The sequence below is a fragment of the Aphelocoma coerulescens genome, chromosome 1, assembly GCF_041296385.1.
Source record: "Aphelocoma coerulescens isolate FSJ_1873_10779 chromosome 1, UR_Acoe_1.0, whole genome shotgun sequence".
Lineage (NCBI taxonomy): Eukaryota > Metazoa > Chordata > Aves > Passeriformes > Corvidae > Aphelocoma > Aphelocoma coerulescens.
In genome coordinates, this window is record NC_091013.1 from 1,309,991 (window position 1) to 1,330,641 (window position 20,651).

At 46.3% G+C, this 20,651-nt stretch overlaps 1 protein-coding gene across 3 annotated transcripts in view; it reads left to right on the forward strand.

Moving 5' to 3' along the window:
- The window catches only part of RCAN1 (regulator of calcineurin 1), a 34,403-nt gene extending 18,217 nt beyond the window's left edge, over positions 1–16,186 (forward strand). The window contains exons 1-5 of one of the 3 annotated variants that reach the window (XM_069007052.1): positions 7,760–8,237; positions 8,510–8,570; positions 10,194–10,367; positions 11,186–11,345; positions 13,483–16,186. In XM_069007052.1, coding sequence (XP_068863153.1) covers positions 7,897–8,237; positions 8,510–8,570; positions 10,194–10,367; positions 11,186–11,345; positions 13,483–13,646 — 900 coding nt within the window. In that variant the 5' untranslated portion in view covers positions 7,760–7,896 and the 3' untranslated portion in view covers positions 13,647–16,186. Of the gene's footprint in view, positions 1–7,759; positions 8,238–8,433; positions 8,571–10,193; positions 10,368–11,185; positions 11,346–13,482 lie in introns of those variants that run through there. The other 2 variants (XM_069007221.1, XM_069007133.1) reach the window with 2 other exon arrangements.
- The last annotated feature ends 4,465 nt before the right edge of the window (positions 16,187–20,651 follow it).

Here is a 20,651-nt window from a genome sequence, read left to right on the forward strand (position 1 = left end):
ACCCAAACACCTCAGAATTTAACTTCTGAAAACTGCTCTCCTGTAAAATATGTTGTGTCTTTATCACTGCTCTTACACATGAGATCAAAGCTGATCTCAGCTTATTGGCTCTGGATGCTTTTAAATCATAAACCATAATTTGCTTCAGCATTCTGTATCTCATTTATGTTGTGGCTACTGCTGCTGCCAGCTCCAGTATGGAAGGCAGGGATTGGGAAAGGATGTGCTTCCTTTGGGGACATCTGGATTGGGGGAGCAGTGACCACCCTGGGTTTAATTTGATGGGGTTTGAGTAAAGCACTGTCAGCTGTGGGGCTGGATTGTTTGTGGGGAACTTTCCCTTCTTCCCATGAAAGAGAATTAGGGAACTTTTTTAGGGGGGCGACCTTGTGGCTCTGCACAAGTCCCTGACAGGAGGGGGCAGCCGGGGGGGTCGGGCTCTGCTGCCAGGGAACAGGGACAGGAGGAGAGGGAACGGCCTCAGGCTGGGCCAGGGGAGGCTCAGGGTGGACAGCAGCAGGAATTTCCTCATGGAAAGGGAGCTCAGGCCTTGGCAGGAGCTGCCCAGGGAGGTTTGGAGTGCCCATCCCTGGAGGTGTCCCAGGAAGGGCTGGAGGTGGCACTCAGTGCTCTGGGCTGGGGACAAGGTGGGCATCGGGCACAGCTGGGCACAGCTGGGCTGGGAAGGCTTTTCCAGCCTCAGGGATCCTGGGATTCCCTGAGCTTTGTTCTTGTCCCTTTCACCCCCATCCTCTCTTGTGAGCTGTCACAGCCTGCTGTGTTTGTGTCGGAGCTTCCATTCCCCATCACTTCATGGTTTGGCTGCTCAGGGCTGTTCTCCTTGGGACACTGTCACCATTCCAGTAGATCTGGGTTAAATTCCTCTGAAATGTGGTCCCTGTCCAGTCCCTAAACGTGGCACTTTGAGCCCTCCCTGTATCAGCCCCAGCATTCCCTGGCTGCCCCTGAGCCCTGGGTGATGCGCAGGGCTCCAGCTGTGCTCACTATCAGAGCATGCAGGACACGCTCCAAGAATCCAGGAATCCAACTGGAAGCATGTGCCCTATTCCCTGGACCTCTCCCTCTGCTCAGTCTCACTTATTTATAACTTTACAGCTGTTCCCTCTTTAAAACGAGTTCTTCAATGCAGAATGTGCCCCCTCACTCAAGAAATAATGAGCCAGAGTCCCTTTTTGGTTTGGAGTGATGTGTTCGAGCATGTCCCTTCTTTCTGTCTTGAATTATTTCATCTTGCAGCTCCACAGATCTGTTAATTACTTTCTAGATTTATTTTTTCCCCTTTGAGCTATTAATTCAAATAAATAACCTTGAAAAGGTCAGACTGGAGCTGATTTTTCTTGGTTACAGTGGTAGGAATCTCTCGTGCTTCCTTTATTTCATAGTTACTCAGTGCTTGGGAGAAATCTCTTTTTATCTTGGGGGCTGCAGGAGCATTTTTAACAAATAACTTCCTTCAATTCTGCTGTAAATAGTTTTTCTCCAGTATGAGAAATGCCCTGTTAACCAGTTTTGGTTTCAAAGTCCTTGTCCTTTTTTAGTTCCTAACAAATAGAGGTGATCTTTGGAGAATTTCCATCTCTTCCCCCTTTTTTAATCTCCACTCTGAGGGAAGGATTTATATAGCCAGCTATATTTAGAGAAGCCTTCAGCAAGTTGGAGAGGAGTTGTTTGAGGATTTCCTGCCCTTCCCCTTCCATAGTTAGCTTTTCCTGGGGTGGCATGTGCACGGTTTCCGTGGTGAGCTGGAGACTGGATTTTTGTCCCTGTCACCTTCTTTCCTCCTTTCTGCCATAAATAGAAATAAAAATCAACACTGCAACTGCATCTGGCCATAGGAATGTTCTTGTTTACTTTTGTTGTGGTTTATTGTCACCTTTGGCTTTTTCTTTTGTCTTTGGCTGTTTATTTCCTCTCACCCCAGCATATCATGGATTAATTATAATATTCCTGGACAGTGCTCTTCAGGAATTTTCATAGACTTCTAAAAAGCATCTTCTTGAAGGCTGTTTTGATGATCTGAAACCAAATTCTCTCTGTGGTGAGGGGAATGTTTCTTGGATTGACTTTGCAAGAACTTTCGCTTTCCTTTTTCTAATCTCCCAACCCAATTACTGCAAAAGGTGTTTCATAATGTGCTCTTTCTTCTATAAATACATTACCTGTAGGTAATTTTGGAATTAAAGTAAAGCAGTTAATGAGTTTAAACAGAAATAAAGACAGTAGAAATAGGCAGAGTTTTTTTAAAAACTCACATTTATCCCTCTGTAACATCCCTCAGGTGTATCAAAGTATTTGCCTCTTGTGTCTGTACTGAGTCTTGTGTCTTAAGGTGCAGAATCCTCAGAGCTTTTCCACTGGCTTTCCTATGGGTTTGCCTGACATCTTAGGAAATGTGTTTGGAATAGGAAAAGGTGTTCCTGGAACAGCTGGAAGTGTAAAATGGGGGTGACACAGCACCCCAGACACGTGGTCTTCAATTTTTATTGTCACCTGAGTTTATCCTCTGCAGTAAATATCTGTGTTCCCATACAGTGCCAGTGCTAACTGTGCTGACTTAATGCTCTGATAAATATTTCTGACAAGTTCTATTTCTGAAAAGATCTCAGAATTGCCCAGTAGTGGAGTTTTAGAGCCATGGAATCCTCCTTTCAGAGGAGCACTCGGCATAATTACATGGAGCCCAGCCAGGCCTTTGTGCCCCCCCTATTCCATGGAATCAGGTCCTTCAAGTTTCTTAAAGCTGCACAAATGCTGGGCTCTGTTCTTCTGGCTGGGCATTCAGGGGGTGGAATATTTGCAGGGCTGTGAAATGCTGAGCAGTTGTTTGCTGGGGCACAGGTAAGGAGAGGAGCTGCTGCTGCTGCCCCGCCCAGCTCCGGCTCCGTGCCCCTTTTCCATGGTGTCACCGTGTGGGCGTTCCTGGGCTCCGGCCATGGCATGCTGTAATTTGGAAAACCAGTTTGTGGGCTTGTGTTGCTGTGCTCTGATTTCTTTACTGTAAATAAGTCTGCACATACTCCTTGTGCAGTTCATTCTGTGATACCACAGACTTCTGTTCTTGTTAACAAATTGGTTTGTGCAGATGATTTCCCTGCGGCAGGAATGTATTTATTTCACTCACATCTTTCTGATGAATGAAGAAAATACAACATGGAATATGTAACTTTAAAACACGGCTTTTCATAACCACAAAGCAGAAGAAATTGTCACAGAATTACAGGAAGGTTTAAGTTGGAAGGGACCTTAAAACTCATCCAGTTCCACCCTCTGCCATGGGCAGGGACACCTTCCACTGTCCCAGGCTGCTCCAAGCCCTGTCCAGGCTGCCCTTGGACACTTGCAGGGATGTGGAGCAGCCACGGCTTCTCTGGGAATCTGTGCCAGGGCCTCAATGCCCTGTCAGTAAAGAATTTCTTCCTAAAATTTCTTTAACATTAATACTGGGTGATAATTTTGCCTTCTCCTCCCTGTGTTTGTGAGCTGGGTGTGCTTGGCATGGGAAAAATTTATAGGGCTAAGTTAGAGGCATGAGTGGGTGTGCTGCCATTCCAGGCGTTGCCAATGCCAGGCTCCCTGGCTGCTGGAGGATTCTGAGGAGAAAAGTGTAGTTAAGTAGGATTGGTCTGCCAGGAGGGAATTTTACTTTATGAGAAATCCTGTCAGACTTGCAAAAAGAAATCGTGTCCAGGTTTCCTGTCAGACATCTTCCCAGAGCAGCTGGGGCTGCCCCTGGATCCCTGGCAGTGTCCAAGGCCAGGCTGGACATTGGGGCTTGGAGCAGCCTGGGACAGTGGGAGGTGTCCCTGCCATGGCAGGGGTGGCACTGGATGGGATTTAGGGTCCTTCCAACCCAAATCAGTCTGGGAATTTTTGATTTTTGTTTTGGGGTTATTTTTTTTGTGGGGAGCAGGGGAGTGGTTGGGAATGTGGATTCATTTTTGACCAGTAAAATAAGACTAGGGCTTTTGCAGGGGTTTGGAGGCAAATGGTTTAATTCACTGCCCTCACTCCTGGCTCTGGTTGAGCCAGACAGCTCAGAATCATGGAATAATTTGGGATGGGGCACAGCTTCTCTGGGCAACCTGTGCCAGGGCCACCCCACCCTCACAGGGTGGAATTTCTTTCTAATATCTGATCCAGGTGTGTGCCAGTGCCCACAGAGCTTCCTGACCCCAGATATGTGTGGATAGCTCTGGAACCTGTTTATGCTCTTCTGTCTGCTCCTCCTCTCCTTTTCCAACCCCCAGGAAAATGAAACCAGTGTGATTTTCATTGTAGATAACTTCAAGATGTTTATCCCTGTCCTGAGGAAGGACTGAGGCAGGATAATTAACATGGAGACAGGAATAGAAGCTAAGTGTTGATAGAAGAGCAGCAGGTCTGGAGTGGGAGTACAGGGATTACACAAAGAGCACCCTCCAAGGGCAGCTGTAAAACCTGCCAGGGAAGAGAGGAGAGAATGGGCTGGATTGTTCTGATGTATGGCTTGTGGGGGGTAATTTGACTGACTTAAGAGAATTCCCAATATATTTAACTTCACATTCATTTTCCTTCTCTGATTGTTTGCTTTGCTGTTGTAGTTATTGGCAATTTTGGGGACTTGCGAGTGTTTTCTGTTTCTGTGGCCCCATTTCCTTCTCTTCTGTGCCATACCTATTCCACTGCATGTGGAGATTAAATTGTGGAGCTAATTATGGCATTCAGTCATGCTGTGTTCCCACTATTTCATGTATTTATTGGATTCTTTGTTTGCCCTTTTAGCCCCCAAAAATGTTCAAAAAATGGTCTCTGTCATATTTCAGTGCTTGGGCAGTGCTGGGGGATCTGTCAGGTGCTGTTGGGGTTTGGGAGCACTTTAGGTGTTCATTGAGCATCTTGTCCACAATTTTGTAACTCGGCTTCCAGAACGTGAGCCCTGGAATCTGCAGCTTTCAAGCTGACACCTGAGGAAGCAGAGCCGACCCTGCTGTCCTGTCACACTGTTCTGGCCCCTCTGCTCTCATTCCCAAAGTGCAGTGGCATCATGGAACCGTGGAGTGGTCTGGGTGGGAAAGTACGTTAAAGCCCCTCCAGTGCCCACCCCTGCCATGGCAGGGACACCTCCCACTGTCCCAGGCTGCTCCAAGCCCCAATGTCCAGCCTGGCCTTGGGCACTGCCAGGGATCCAGGGGCAGCCCCAGCTGCTCTGGGCACCCTGTGCCAGGGCCTGCCCACCCTCCCAGGGAACAATTCCTGCCCAATCTCCCATCCAGCCCTGCCCTCTGGCACTGGGAAGCCATTCCCTGGCTCCTGCCCCTCCAGCCCTTGGCAATTGTCTCTCCAGGTTTCCTGCAGCTCCTTCAGGCCCTGCAAGGCCACACTGAGCTCACCCCAAAGCTTCTCCTCTCCAGGCTGAACAATCCCAGCTCTGGCAGCCTTTCCTCCCAGCAGAGCTGCTCCATCCCTCTGCTCATCCTGGTGCCTCCATGGCCTCTCTCCGACATGTCCCTGTCCTTCCTGTGCAGGTGATCTTGCCCTTGTTCTCTCTCTGTACTCGCTAGGGAGTCTCAAAGGGAGGACAGGAAGCAGCAAACTCTCCAAAAGGAGATAAGGGAGAAGAAAAGCTGCCCTCTGATGATATCAGAACATCAAATCCAGGACTTCAGAGGGTGTTGCAATGTTCCTGTTCCAGGCAGGGTGTTTGCATGTGGGTACCAAACCTTCCAAGAGCTGACCCTGTGGAAGGAACATTGCAACACTCAGGCTGTGGCAATAGGACTTCGTAACTTTGCCTCTTGGTTTCCACATGATCTCAGGGCTCTCCACACAGAGCTCTGCCTGAAGCAGCCCTTCACCAGCTGCCCCAGGGGCAGTGGGAATTGGGGCTTTTCTTCTGACAAAGTGCTTGAGTTTGGTATTAATAACTCAAGGTGGTTTGAGAGACCTGGCCTTGAGCTGGAGGAGGGCAGGGCTGGATGGGAGATTGGGCAGGAATTGTTCCCTGGGAGGGTGGGCAGGCCCTGGCACAGGGTGCCCAGAGCAGCTGGGGCTGCCCCTGGATCCCTGGCAGTGCCCAAGGCCAGGCTGGACATTGGGGCTTGGAGCAGCCTGGGACAGTGGAAGGTGTTCCTGCCCAGGGCTTTGAGGTCCGTGGGAACCCAAACCTTTCTGTGATTCCATGACTTGGGACACAACCATGTCAAAAACCAAAGTGGAACATACTGGGGTTGATTCTTTGGGGTTTTATACAGACAAGTTAAATACATTGTGTGTATCAGTTGGACTTAAATGGTTCTTTTAAATCTGCAGAAAAGTGTGAAAAAATTGCCTTGTGAGGTGTTACATTTCTGAGAACCAGTTGGTTTGTTTATTTCCAGACTCTAGTCCTGAATTAGATGACAAAGTTCTGTTTGAAAGGTAGCTTCTGAAGTAATTTTCCCTGGCTTTCAGAAATGTGTAGGTGGCCTTGAGGGCTGCAATCAGAGAGATTTTTAATGTTTCACTCTTCATGAGCTCCGGGGACAGAAATGTCCCCCAGAGGTGCTGCAGTGACCTGAGGCTGTTCCAGGTTAGAGCAGGAACCTGCTCTGCTTTCTTATCAGGAGCTGCAGCATTCCCTGGCATGTGGGCAGCCTGTTTGCCTTTATGCTCAGGTGATTCATGGCCATACTTTCCAGGTGAGCATCCTGACCTCTGGCTTATGGAGTCATGCCTGCTCCTTCCACATCCGAAGTCTTCAGGATACCTGCCAGCAAATTCCAGGTCAGGGACAGGATTTAGGATGTGCTCGGTGTGGTTTTCTGGGCTCAGGGGCATCAGGGCTGGTTGTGAATCCTCTCCTGAAGTACCTGAGTTTCTGTGTGTGCTGTGTGTGTGCCCAGCCCTGATCACTGCATCCCATCCTCACTGATGGAATTCATCCCTTTCTTCCTGGAAAGGGTGGTCAGCCTTTGGAACGGGCTGCCCAGGGAGGTTTGGAGCCCCCACCCCTGCAGGTGTCCAGGGAATGTCTGGATGTGGCGCTCAGTGCTCTGGGCTGGGGACAAGGGGTGATGATTCAGTCACAGGTTGGACTTGATAGTCTTGAAGGCTTTTTCCAGCCTCAGTGATCCTGGGATTTTTAAGTGAGGACTTCCAAGAAAAGGTTCCAAGAAATTGGTTTGAATATTCTTTTCATGCTGTGCTAACTTTTACACTGAGGTAGCCTAAGAGCAGCAGGGAGTTTGACTTTCAATGGGGATTGAAGCAAAGAATTCCCTAAAAATAGAGAACAGTCTTCACGTGAATAGTTTTATGTAGTTAAATATTGATGAAATTAGGTTTTAAACTTAGCACTGTGCGTTGTTTGTAGGTGTTCCTTAAAACTTGGTGCTTCTGTCATAGCCCTGTGTTAAAGTAGAATGAACTAAAGGCACTTCAGATTTTGACTTCGTTATAATTTTGTAGCTGAATGTGCATAGGAGAGTTCCAAAGAGTTTGTGAAAGCTTCAATTTAAAGTTCATTAATTACTTGAAATGGTGATGAGTTTTTTAAATGGTTCTTGATTAAAAAAAACCCAAACCAAAACCCACCAAAAAAAAAAAAAAATCCGCAAGAGAAGACCACAAAACCCCCACAAAAACCTGTGTTCTGTGCTGCATTTTGGGAATGCTTTGAAACTGGGAGACAGGTGTCCCAGAAAATGTCAGGAATTCAGGTTCCGTACCTGGTCCCTGCTGCTGTAGCTCAGGTTCTGGTAAAACCCTGCCACCAGATTGCTGAGCAAGCTCCTGTTAGGAAAAAGAAGCCCAAACCAACCCCCAACAAAACCCTCCCTGCTTTATGAGGCTGGGAAAGAGTTTTAATAAGGTGAGAATGGTAATTAATCCATGGAGTTCCTTTGAAGAAGCTTCCAAATGAATCCTCCTTGTGATGGGAGGAAAATTATTTTCCCAAATCAATCTCGAAATTTCAACCTGTGGATTTTTTTTGTTGCACAAGCTGCCGAGCTGAGGGATTCGTTTCCCGTCCCCAAAGAACAGGAATGCGAGGCAGTTTTCCTGCTGCCTTCATTCCAGCCCATTCCCGGAGCGGGGCTGCCGTGGCAGGAACATTTTCCATCCGGCAATGTCCCATTGCAGCCAGAGCAGCGCGGCCCGGGAGCTGCGTGGAATTACTGCCAGTGGAAACTATGCTGCAAGAAGGAGGCTGGGGAGCAGCTGCCGAGCTCAGCTCAGCTGGATTTTCCATGCTCCCGGTAATTAGCAGAGGGAAGCTGACTAATTGCTGACGTCACCTCTTTCCAGTGCCGCTTACATTTTGTTCCCGACTCCCTCCAAGCATGCGGGACTCTGCTCAGGAATTCGCTGTCACACACAGGATGCTCTGAGAGCTTTTTTTCACCAGGGGCTGGACTCGCCTGCCTTATAAACGCTGCCTGCGGCAGCCAGGGCTCCTGAAAATCCCGGGATTTCTGCGGGAATCGCTCGGGCCCAGCCCCAAAATGCATTTCCGCAATTTTCATTACAGTTTTAGCTCGCTCATCGCCTGCCTGGCAGATGGGGATGTCTTCACCCAGCCAGAAACGAGGGTAGGTTTGATGGGGTTATTTCTGGGAACTTCACTTTGGACGTGCTGCTTTTTCCTTCCTTGGAAGGCGATTCCAGGGTGCTATGAAAGGCTTGGAGCTTGGAAGTCTGCACCAGCCTGCTCTGATGGGAATGGCTCCAGCTCTGGGAGTTACTCAGTCTTAGCTGTGTGTGGCTGGGAAAATTATTGCAATTTTCCCTCCAGACTTCTTTGACTGTTTGGTGTGTTCTGAATTTTCAGCAAATATTTAATTGTTATTTTGGTAGCAAGATCCACCAGTTTATAATCCATTTGATACTTTTCTTGGGATTTTTTTCCTGCTAAAACTATAAGAAGTCCTCTTGGATCTGTGTTTAACTGATTGGCAATATAAAAGAAATAATAAATAATGTAAATATAAAATAATATAAAATATTTATTGGTCCCAATACAGTGAATTGTTGACTGCTAAGATACCTTAAGGGCAAAAATAACATTTTTTTTTAGTATCATAGTGCCAAAGTGACGTTTCTGACCACTACAATCACATATTTAAATAAATTTTTAAAAAAAATATATAACAGATCTCTCTGGGTTTAAATATGGAATGGGAACTTGGAAATGCAGTTTTTGGGTGTATTTTTCATGGTTGCATCTCAGCTCTGAGGCTCCCAAATTCCAGCTCTGTGTGGGGAGGGTTCTGCTCCTGTTTCAGAGCTCATTCTGAAGAAGCTGGAGAAGCAGAACAGCTCTGATTTTAAAATCTCTTTGAAATATAATGGTTTTACACCCAGCTGTGGTGAGTTTGTGAAGTGGAGCTTCTCAGGGAGGAAGATGAAATTCTGAATTACTTCCTGCCTTCTTATGTAATTTCCCTGCTTTTTTCCCTCTACTAATTCAAAATATTACAGTAAAAACCCCTCAATGAAGTAATGTTTATTTTGGCTTTGTCCTGAGTTTCTAGGAAGCTTTTAGGGAGAGAAAATGTCTGGAAATGCCTCAAATTTGAATCCTGAACCCAGTGGAATAAAACACTTGGGAAGGGCCTGGCAGCTCCAGAGCCACCTCTTGTGTCTCTCCTTTGGCCTGGAATCCTGAAGAGAGAGTGGAAGCACTTTACATAAATTAAATAAAAAATAGCAGGAAAGCAGGAGATGTTCATGGACTTTATTCTGTGTGCTGAGTCACTGAAGAAAATCACATCTAGCTTGAAAATCAAATAGGATTTTTTCATTTTTCTCTATTAAAACTTGTATTGGTTCCCTTGAAATTTGCACATTTAGGCAAAGGCTTGGCAGACTTTTTTCAAGGCTTTTGCGTGTTAATTTTATAAGAAACATTTCTTTTCAATATCTTAGTGTTGTGAAATTGGGGTGTCTCGTCCCACACTTACTCCTGATAATATAATAAGTGATAATATATAATAATATCGCTTATTAATGATAATTATCTGCTTTAATGATGTAGAGAAAATAAGTGATAAGGCAGAAAGGTTCATTCTAGAAAGAAAAAAGAAAAAAACCTAAACTAAGCTGTTACAATAATCCATATTTAAGAGTGGTCATTTGCCCTTACTAGTAACTTTTTAATTAATGTCTTTATTAATGTTTAAGACTGATTTTCTCCTCTGTTCCTTTCTCTCCAGGCCAAATTTGAATCCCTGTTCCGACCCTACGACAGGGACCTCACCTTTCAGTATTTTAAGAGCTTCAAAAGAGTGAGAATAAACTTCAGCAACCCTTTATCTGCAGCAGATGCTAGGATCCAGTTGGACAAGACAGAATTCCTTGGAAAAGAGCTCAAACTCTATTTTGCTCAGGTAAAGCTTTTTGGGATTATCCTTGGGGGGATTCAAGCAGAATTTCCTCCTTCATGGTCATTTTTTCAGATTAATTAGAGGATCCAAGGTTGTTCCAGAGCTCCATGGATTTGGAGGCTGTTGGTATTTCCCATTTATTCTCCCTCTGAATTGAGTGGATAACCTTGGATGGGAATCAGCACATTCCAAGAATTTAAAGGGCTGGGGGAGGCTGGTTGTGCTCTGCCAGCACCCAGGGAGTCCCTGAGGGATCCAAGGTTTGGAGCTGCCCATTCCGGGCTCTCCCTGCCCATCCCGTTCTTGGGGATCTCCCCCAGAGCAGCTCTGGAGCTTGCTGGCCTCTGCTCCTGCAGAAACCCTGGCTCTGGGAATCAGGCTGCTTTTTTAGCTGCTTTTTTAGCTGCTTTTTTAGCTGCTTTTTTAGCTGCTTTTTTAGCTGCTTTTTTAGCTGCTTTTCCCTCTGAAAGGGAGTGGGAAAATGAATCCATGAGTGACCCCAGGGACAGCCCCCGCCATCCAGGTTATTCCTATCCCTCCTGGAATTCCCTCACTCTCACTGGTGGGGATGACTTCCAGCACCATTTCTCATTAGGCCTTAGAGGCCCTGTCCTCCTGCTCGAGTATTTTAAGGGCAGATGTTTGATTTGAAGGGAAAAGCATCCGTTGGAATTTCCCTTGGAGCTGTGGTATCCTGCCTGGTGCTGCCACCCTGAGTGCTGGGCAGAGCATAACATCCGTGCCAGCCTTCCCATTCCTGCTGAGCCCTGCATTCATGGATCTTTCTCAGTGACACCTTTGGCTTCTCCCTTCTTTTCCAGACTTTGCACATTGGAAGCTCCCATCTGGCCCCCCCGAACCCAGACAAGCAGTTTCTGATCTCCCCTCCTGCCTCTCCTCCTGTGGATTGGAAACAAGTGGAGGATGCCACTCCAGTCATTAACTATGACCTTTTATATGCTATTTCCAAGCTAGGACCAGGTAAGAAGGTGTAAAAACAGAATTTTGGTTAGGGGAAACACCTCGAAACTTCCTGAATTTCTAAAACTTTTCTGAGAAATTTTTATTTCCATTTTCTTTTTATTTCCATTTTCTTTTTATTTCCATTTCCATTTTCTTTTTATTTCTGTTTGCCCCAGAGGAGGAAACTGCTACGGGGTGTAGGAAGGAACTGTCAGCCTAAAATTCCTTGGAATTTGAGAGGGATAAATTCCTGCCACTTCTTTTCTCACTGATTAGTGATCACATCCCTTGAGTTCATTTTCTCCCATATTTTATACAATTCTATGAAATTTAATGAAAATTGGTGCAAATTAATCTTTCCTCAAGGACAACTCTGATTTAACCTTTTTGTAGCTGTATTATTAATTTTAGGGGAGAGAATACTGGCCATATTTCATAACAGGATTAAAGAGAATAAAAACTGTGTCAGATTCATTTTACTGGGGGATTTTTCAATTCCTGTGCACCTCCAGACTTAGGGAATTGTAAAGGATGGAGAAAAGGGCAGGGCACAGCTTTGACCTCCTGCATGTTGGGATTTAAATCTGTCCATGAATAATCCTTCTAATTAAGTATTCTTCATCATTTTTAATTGTGAAATATTTCCATCAAAGATTTTATTGTTCCTGAAATGGGTTTTGGAAGCAGAGGTTGTTTTTGATGGAACAATTGGAATGAATAAATAAATAACTAAATAACACAACAGCCTCTGCTTGTATGGAAGTTCAGCTCCATGATGCTGTTTCTTTACTCTGAGTTTTCCTTTCAAATTTTAGGGTTTCCAAAAAGAAAATTTAAAATAAATATCTAAAGGCTTTCCAGACATTAAAAGTTGGTCCTTTTCCCCTGTTACTGAGCTCCTGGGCTGATCTGTAATCCCTTTTCTGTGAGATTTTCCATGTTTATTGGGAATGTTGAGCCCTCTAAAGCTCTGCCCTGGACTGGGATGTTCCCTGGAACATGGAATTAATGATGGGTCCCAAGGAGCAGGCAGGGATTGCTCCAGCACTGTGTGTGTTCCCAAAGAACTGGAGGGAAGAGCTTTGGAATTGCTCTTTGGGCCAGTTTTTCTTCCCAAAATTTTGAGGGAAATGGAGCAAAGAGGCGTTGTTGGGCTTTTCATGGAGAGTGAGAGGGATTGAGGATAAAGAAAAGAGGGAAAAAATGAAGGGAAAATGACCAGGGAAGAGATGAGAAGAAACCATTTGTTCTTTCCTTGATTTGATTTAATTTAATACCATTATTTAATGGTCTTCTCTTATGATTTATTTATTTTTATTTATCGTATTATTATTTAGTTATTAATAGTAATTATAAAACATCTGCTTTAAAGCAGTGTTTTATATGATGGAAAACCCAGATCTCAAGGCAATGCTCACTAAAACCCTTCAGGATGCTCCATGCTGGCACCTCATGGCTTTTCTAATTCTGTCACTCCTTTATTTTCCTATTAGTTTTCTCTGGTTTTGTATTTCGAGTTCTTTTACTGAGAGTTTCGATTAAACCCAGGAGATGCCAGGCTTTTCTTCTTTACTGATGTTTATTATTTTCTTACCTGTAACACAGGTGCCTCTTAGTTGGCAGGGTGGAAAACAGCCCTGAGTTCTCACTTCCAAGGTTTTTTAAAGTCTAAATTAACCAATTATGAAATGCTAAGTAATATGTTTTTACTTGCAGTCCAATTACTAACTTTTCATTTCCTGCAGTGCAGAACTTCTGGACCAATACTGAACCCCTAGATTTATGAAGAACAAGGAGAGAGAAGACGACATAAACCCACACCCCAGATCCTCCATATTGTAGCCTATATCCCTACCTATATCCCCATAACCTCATTTTCTACATTTCTACGTATTCTACCCAGTGATAAAACTTTCAATTACACAGCAACAACCTCAGTGTTACCACACAATTTAGGGAGCTTTTCCCAGGGTTTTGCATCAGATACAGTGTGTTTCTGAGGATCACTGCCCCCCAGCACTGACAGGCTGAAATTCTCAGGACGCAGGGGTCCAACATTTTCCATATTGAAAGCCCCATTAGAAAGGCCCCGTGTAACATTTCCTACAGGCTGGCTCCTTTTTTAAAGGCATTTTCCCAATGCTTTCCCTTCCAGGAGAGAAATACGAGCTCCATGCAGCCACTGCCACCACTCCCAGCGTTGTTGTCCATGTCTGTGAGAGTGACCAGGAAAATGATGTGGAAGAGGAGACCAAGAAACCCAAACCCAAAATTATCCAGACCCGGAGGCCGGATTATGCTCCTGCCCACCTGAGCTGAGCTGCTGCTGCTTTTTCCAAGGATTTGGAGTAGAAAACTGCCAGGGAAAAACCTTTACTGTGGAAACAGCAGCTCACACGTTTGGTGGCAGCGGCAGCAGCTGCGGTAGGAGAATTCCAAGCTAAGTTTGCTCAAAAGGAAGGAATTCCATCCTTAGTTTTGCTGCCTCAGGTTGATCCACGTGCTGAGTGTATTCCCGGATCCCTGGGAACAAAGGATGGGGAGAAGGTGACATTTTGAGGCAAAACAGGACAAACTGGGGTTATTTTGGGGGAAAAGCAGCTGGGGGAAGCTTTCCTTGTTCTGACTCCCATAAATCCTCCAACTGATGATTGGAAAACCTTGGGATAACAGGGTTGGAAAGATGATGGGAATTTAACCCTTTTTCTTACACTAGGTTTTGTGCATGTTTCTTCTTGGTCTTCTAAAGTAATTTGCTTTATTTTCTAGAGTTTCCCCCAAGTTTCTGGAAATCTGGGAATTGTTTCAAGTATTTATTATCTCAGCCTCCCAGAATTCCTCCTGGATGTGTATATACATGATATATTTATATTTGTTTTTATTGGCACTCGTTTTCCAGCAGGATACAATTCTTCCAGCACCTGCTTTTGGTGCTCTGGAAGTTGTGCTTCTAAAATTTTAACCTTTGTGAAATTCCTGCAAAGGGTTTTATCTGGCAAAGCAATGGAAAAACGTGCAATAGGAGAGTTCTGGAATACATGGATTTAAAATTATTTAAGTTCAGATAATTTATATATTCAATAGGATTTGTTTGGGAGCTTTGACTTGGGGGGGAAAAAAGAACTCAAATAATGCTGATGGTGCATATTCAGAGCAGTGGGATTTTTCCAGTTAAAAAAAAAAAAAAAAGATGGAGAAACTTGAATCTGCATTTTTGGGGAGCAAAGATTTGATAGGGATTTGAAAATTCCACCCAGGAACCAGTGAGGAGAGCTGGAGTGCCTTTTCCTTGTCCATTCCTACTCCAAGCTTGGATCTTGGATCTTTTTCTACTGGCTTTGGATATCCACAAATCCAAACTTTCTTGAGCTTTGCTTCCAAACTCAGCTAGGATGAAATGCTTAATGCCAAGGAATGCTTATTTCAGAAGTGGGAATATGTGGGAGAAGCTTTAGGGGTTTTATATGGCAGTGTTCAAAGGCTCCAAAATGCAAATTCCAAGGAAGAAAGATGACAGAAATATTTTATTACTGCTTTTTTAAACTGGAGATCCTCACCTTGCAACAGGGTTCAGTATTTTTTTGGAAGAGATAGGAACTGCTATCCATGGAAAATACCACTTGGTGTCTTGGAAAAGGGATGTTTGAAGCCTCTCATTGTGTTTTTAGGAATCAAACTGTGGCTCTCTCTTGGTTTGCTTTTGCCACGCAGTTGGTCTGAGAAGAGATTGAAGCAAGTTTTGATGGAAATGCCTGGTTCACACCTTGTTTTTTTTAAATAGTATCTGTTTTAAAAAGAATGGAGCCATTCCAGGCTGAGGTGCAGGGAATCAAGGTGTCATGGAAGGCCTGGCATTCCTGACTGACACAGACATCTGGGACTAGAGAGCAGGAATATATTGAATATTCTGCTCTAGCTTGGATTGTTAGTCCCTGGAAACTGGAACAAAGCCTGGTTTTGGTGTCTGAGTGGCCCTGGCTCCATGGGAACTGTTGAGAAGAGCTAATTCCATGGATTGCTGGAGCTGGATACAGGAAAATGGGGTTATTTTGGGCTACCCTCAGCTGGCTCCACGTGCTGCATTCAACACCCAAAATAAAGGAATCAAGTGGAGAGAAACTTTGTAGGTTTGCCACAACTGCCTTGAAGCTTTTCCAAGATTTTTCCATGTTTCTCAGATGACTGCTGGACTTTGTGTTCTCACCACATTCAATTAAAAACCTTTGGAATAATTCCTGTCCTGTCCTTTTTCCATGAAAAATCAAAGCATGAGTTTGGCAGTAGAAACCCAGGTGGCTGCTGCTGCGTTTCCTACAAAAGCAGAGCTGCTTTTCAGTGAAAACCATCAATCAATCTCATTTTTGTCATTTTAATACCTGACCCCTGCCTGAGGTGGGAACCATGGAAATCTTGGAATGCTCACAGTGTGTTCCTGGTTGGATCTGCCACATCCTGTCCTCATGACTCCGGTGTGCTGCTTGCTTTTTCTGGTTCTTTTATTTTTGTAATGTTCCACTGGATGCTTAGTTGGTATTTTATACACTTGTATAGCACGGGGCAGATTGAAATTAAAATATTTTGTTGTCTTCTTGTAAATGTCCTGGTATTTTCTGCATGGAACCTCTCCAGGTTCGGTGCCAAAATGGGAATTTTCAGCTTCCAGAGGGGCAGAATGCAGTGCCAGGCCCTCATAAATTGATGCCTAGAAAAGCTTTCCAGCCTTCAGAGAGCTGCAGGATCTCCAGATGTGAGAATCTGCTCACGAATAAAATCCAGTGGGGAATGTTCCAGTGAAAACCTGATTCTTCTGTGCCTGAAGTTCCTAATAAAGGTATCAACATCTTTCTGCTCCAGGATCATCCCTGTGCATTCATAAATATTTATATAAAAATGAATAATTTGGGGGGTTGCCCAGAGGGGTTCTGGATTGCCCATCCCTGGAAGTGTCCAAGGCCAGCTTGGATGGGGCTTGGAGCAACTTGGGATAGTGGAAGGCAGAACGAGGTGAGCTTTAAGGTCCCTCCAGCCCAAAACATTCCATGATTCCATGATTTTTGAAGCTCCTGGAATATGGAAATACATCAGTGTTTAAGTGGCTCTACTTGATAACTTGAAGTCTTTCTGTTGCAAAAGCAATTATGGCAAACCCGTGAAGGCTTTGCTGTGGACAGGGATGGAAGTGCTGTCAGGGCAGAAAGGAGTTTCTGGTACCCACTTAAAGCCCACCCTTGTTCTCACCGTGAAGGCAACGACCTCTGAAGGACCAAAGTTTGGTTTAAATCTGAGTTTTGTTTTCCAGAGCAGCACCAGGTCAAGTAACTTTGATATTTGAAATTGGACAAGTGGATCAGTTGTTCTCTGTGTAGTCCAGACTTGCCAGGGATGGGGAAGGAATGAACTGCAGCAGCTCTGGAACCATTTGGACAATTCCAGCAGGGATTTTGCCCTTGGCATTATCACCTGCCCACTCAAGTTCTGCTTTTTCTTGTCCTGAGGAACACAAGTTCTTCATCTTTGCTTTTATCCTGCCTGGCCCAACACACCTGACAAACATTTGCCAGAAAATTATTCATTGCTAATGCTTTTAATAATTCATAGCTGCATCTAAAAAGACAAAACAATGATAAAGACGTTCCCCAAGACACTGGTAAAGAAAATTTTGACATGGAGCTTTCAAATAATTCCAAATTTTCAACACGTTACAGGGAGTGAGGCAGGAGCACAGAGGTGGCTCCAATGACGACGGACAGGATGGAGCTGGCAGGGCTGGGTTTATCTTCCTGGACACCATTTCCATTGCTAAGTGGGCACTGCCACATTCCAAACTCTGTCACATTGAATCTGTGTGTGTTTTCCTGCCAGGAGTTCGTTTTGTTTGGAGTTTCTTTGAAGCGTGGCCAGGGAAGGGAACGGAGCTGGGGAAGGGTCTGGAAAACCCATCCTGGGAGGAGCAGCTGAGGGAGCTGGGAAAGGGGCTCAGCCTGGAGCAGAGGAGGCTCAGGGGGGACCTCACTGCTCCCCACAAGTCCCTGCCAGGAGGGGCAGTGAGGGGGGGTCGGGCTCTGCTGCCGTGTCCCAAGGGAAAGGAGGAGAGGAAATGGCCTCAAATGGCACCAGGGGAGGCTCAGGTTGGAGATTGGAAACAATTTTTCCCTGCCAGAGTGGTGAGGCCTTGGGATGAGCTGCCCAGGGAGTGGTGCAGTCACTGTCTCTGGGAGTGCTCAGGAGGAGTCTGGATGTGGCCCTTGGGGACAGGCTTTGGGGTGCTGCTGCTGCTGCTGCTGGGGTGGCACTGGGTGATCCTGGAGAGCTCTTCCAACCCTGGTAATTCTGGGATTGGAGCCTTAGAACGGGACTAAATTGCTAAATCTGTAAGGTTTACAGAGGTACGAGGAGGTGCCCATAGGTGGAGCTAAATACCCGACAATGGTTTTATCCTGGGTAAAACAAACCCCACGCTCAGCCTGCAGCTCCGGCTCCCTTCCCCACAGCAGACACGGAAAAAGGGTTTGACATCCCTTCCAACCCTCACCATTCCATGATTTTACGATCCTACCTTTACAAACTGCTGTAAGACACTTCTCTTCTTTGCTTTGAAGGAGCAAGTGGGGCCACACAGAGGGAAAACTGGCTGGTTCCAGATGGAAAAGGTAAATTTTGGGTGCCACTTGTGGCTCTGTATAAGTGATCCTAATTCCCAGGGTGTGTGTGATTTAGTAACCATTTCATTCAAATAATTCCTTCTTGGAAGTCACTGTCAGGCTGATGGAAGAGGTTCAGCCTGGAGAAAAGGAGACTCCTGGGAGAACTTAAGAGCCCAGTCCAGAGCCTAAAGGGGAATATAAAAAAGGAGGGAGAGGAGTTTTTTACATGGGCAGAGAGTGCCAGGACAAGGGGAATGGTTTTAAATGGAGGGCAGGGTTAGATGGGATATTGGGAATAAATCCTTCCCGGTTTATCCTATTGGGAATAAATCTACCCTGAGGGTGGGCAGGCCCTGGCACAGGGTGCCCAGAGCAGCTGGGGCTACCCCTGGATCCCTGGCAGTGCCCAAGGCCAGGCTGGACATTGGGGCTTGGAGCAGCCTGGCACAGTGGGAGGTGTCCCTGCCCACGGGACAGGATCCTTAAAATCCTTTCCAACCCAGTTCTGGGATTCTATTAAGTGCCTTTAACAGCAGCATGGATTTTTTTGACCTTTTCCAGGAGCTGAACCGTGCTGGATTGAGCCTTTGTTACAGTAAGTAAAGTAATGATCCATTTATTGGTGTTACTTGAGTGGGAAAATACAGGACCTGCCATAAAAAGCAGCTTTTCCTGCTAAGCAGCACAACCCTTCCCAAAGCTCTGCCAGTCCCGTCCCTGGAAGGCTGTGGAAGCCTGGATGGCTCCACGTGCTGACAAGGCATGGAAAGTTCTTGCTGAATGCCTCTCCCACACACACAGTTTGGCACAAGGATTGCCTCTGCAATGTGCTGCACCTGCTTTTTAATCTCCTGGACAAATTCTGGCTGCTCAAGCACTCTCCTTAATCAGCAGGAGCCACTGGAGCCGGGACGTGCCGGAATGCCGGGCTGGGAGCTTCCTGACCTGCCCTGGGAGCTGCAATGGCACCACTGCCCTGTAATTAAAGTTGTGTTGAAGTTTCCATTCTGCTGCCCTGGAAGGAGAGAGTTCCCAGAGCTGAGCTCCTGGAGAAGGGAGGGTTACTCAGCAAATTGCTTCGGGCTTTTGCTGCGTGGTTTTTAATTAGGATTTTAATATCATGTGGATTTTTAATGTTGTCTGAGACTTCAGAGTGAACACAGAGCTGGGGCTCATCCAAATGGATTCCAGAATTTCCTGGTGGGCACAGCAGCTCTGTGTCCCTTCTGGAAGATTCCTTGAGGAAACAGCCTCAGGCTGGGCCAGGGGAGGCTCAGGGTGGACAGCAGCAGGAATTTCCCCATGGAAAGGGAGGTCAGGCCTTGGAGAGAGCTGCCCAGGGAGGTTTGGAGTGCCCATCCCTGGAGGTGTCCCAGGAAGGGCTGGAGGTGGCACTCAGTGCCCTGGGCTGGGGACAAGGTGGGCATCGGGCACAGCTGGGCCTGGCTGGGCTGGGAGGGCTTTTCCAGCCTCAGGGATTCTGGGATCTAGGAAATACAGGATAGGACCTCTTGGACAGTGCCTTGTTTGAGCCAGAGCCACCTTCCACAGACTGGAAATGCAATTAAAATCCAGACTTTTCCCTGCAGCTTTCTTTCCTCTCTAACAAGAAGTCAAAGTCCTTCCAAGTGTCCTTCATCACAACTGTTCCATTTGCCTCCAGCCAGGACACTCCATGTCCTGCCAGGCAGCAGCTTTGACCTTCATTGTGCGAACCAGGAGGATCCTGCAATTCCCTCTCCCAGGAATTCTGTTCCCTGTGTGTTCTCCTTGCATCCTCTGCCTGCTCTCAAGGCACGGGGTTCACACACAGCATCTGAAACACATCTTGGAGAAATGACTGGGCTGGACAGAACTCTCCTTGCAGCTCTTTGAGTTCACTGCTTGTTTCCGCAGCTCTTGAGATCAGGAGCAGCAGCTGAGGAAGTGTTGGAATGGGACAGAAGATCCCAGAGGGGGCTGGGAGGAGGAGGAGGAGGGAAGGACTAATCAAACACTGTGATTAATTGTCCACAAAGCTCACAGTGATGCTTTTCCTTTGCAAACATCAGGCTCCAGAAAAAATCTGTCTCGAGCTGCAGTGTGAGCAGAGACACTCGGCTGTGGGAGATACAGAGGCCAGGAAGAACAAATCCCTGAGCACAAGTGGGGTGGCCATAGGAACAACCCCAATCCATGGCTCAGCTCCCGGCTCCCTGGCACAGGGAAAGCTCTCAGAGCTCTTTACCAGAACACTTTGGAAATGAAATCCTACTGGAAATCCATTTCCTATACCCCAGGGCAGCCAGGATTGATGTGAATTCTGGGAAGTCGTGTCCTTTCTGGTGGCAGTGAGCGGGAAGAGGGATGTGTCGGGAAGAGGGATGGAGTGGGCAGCACTGCCAGCGTTTCCTCGGCACTAAACACCTTCATTTGTCCTGCTGAGCTGCTCCAGCACTGCCCAGCCTGGCTGCTGGGGACAAGGAGAGGCACCGAGGGGCTGGATTTGCTCTATTCCCTGTGGGATAACTCATTGCTATATCCCAGGGACACTCCAGGGAGCTGCTGCCTCCTGCCCAGGGGGGTGGGAAGGGACTCGGTGCCGTTTTGGTGCCATTACTCGACCTCAGCATCAATCACCACAAAACCCAGTCCTGCTTGAGCTGACAGTGCAAAAGCCAGATCCTGGCTCAGGGAATGC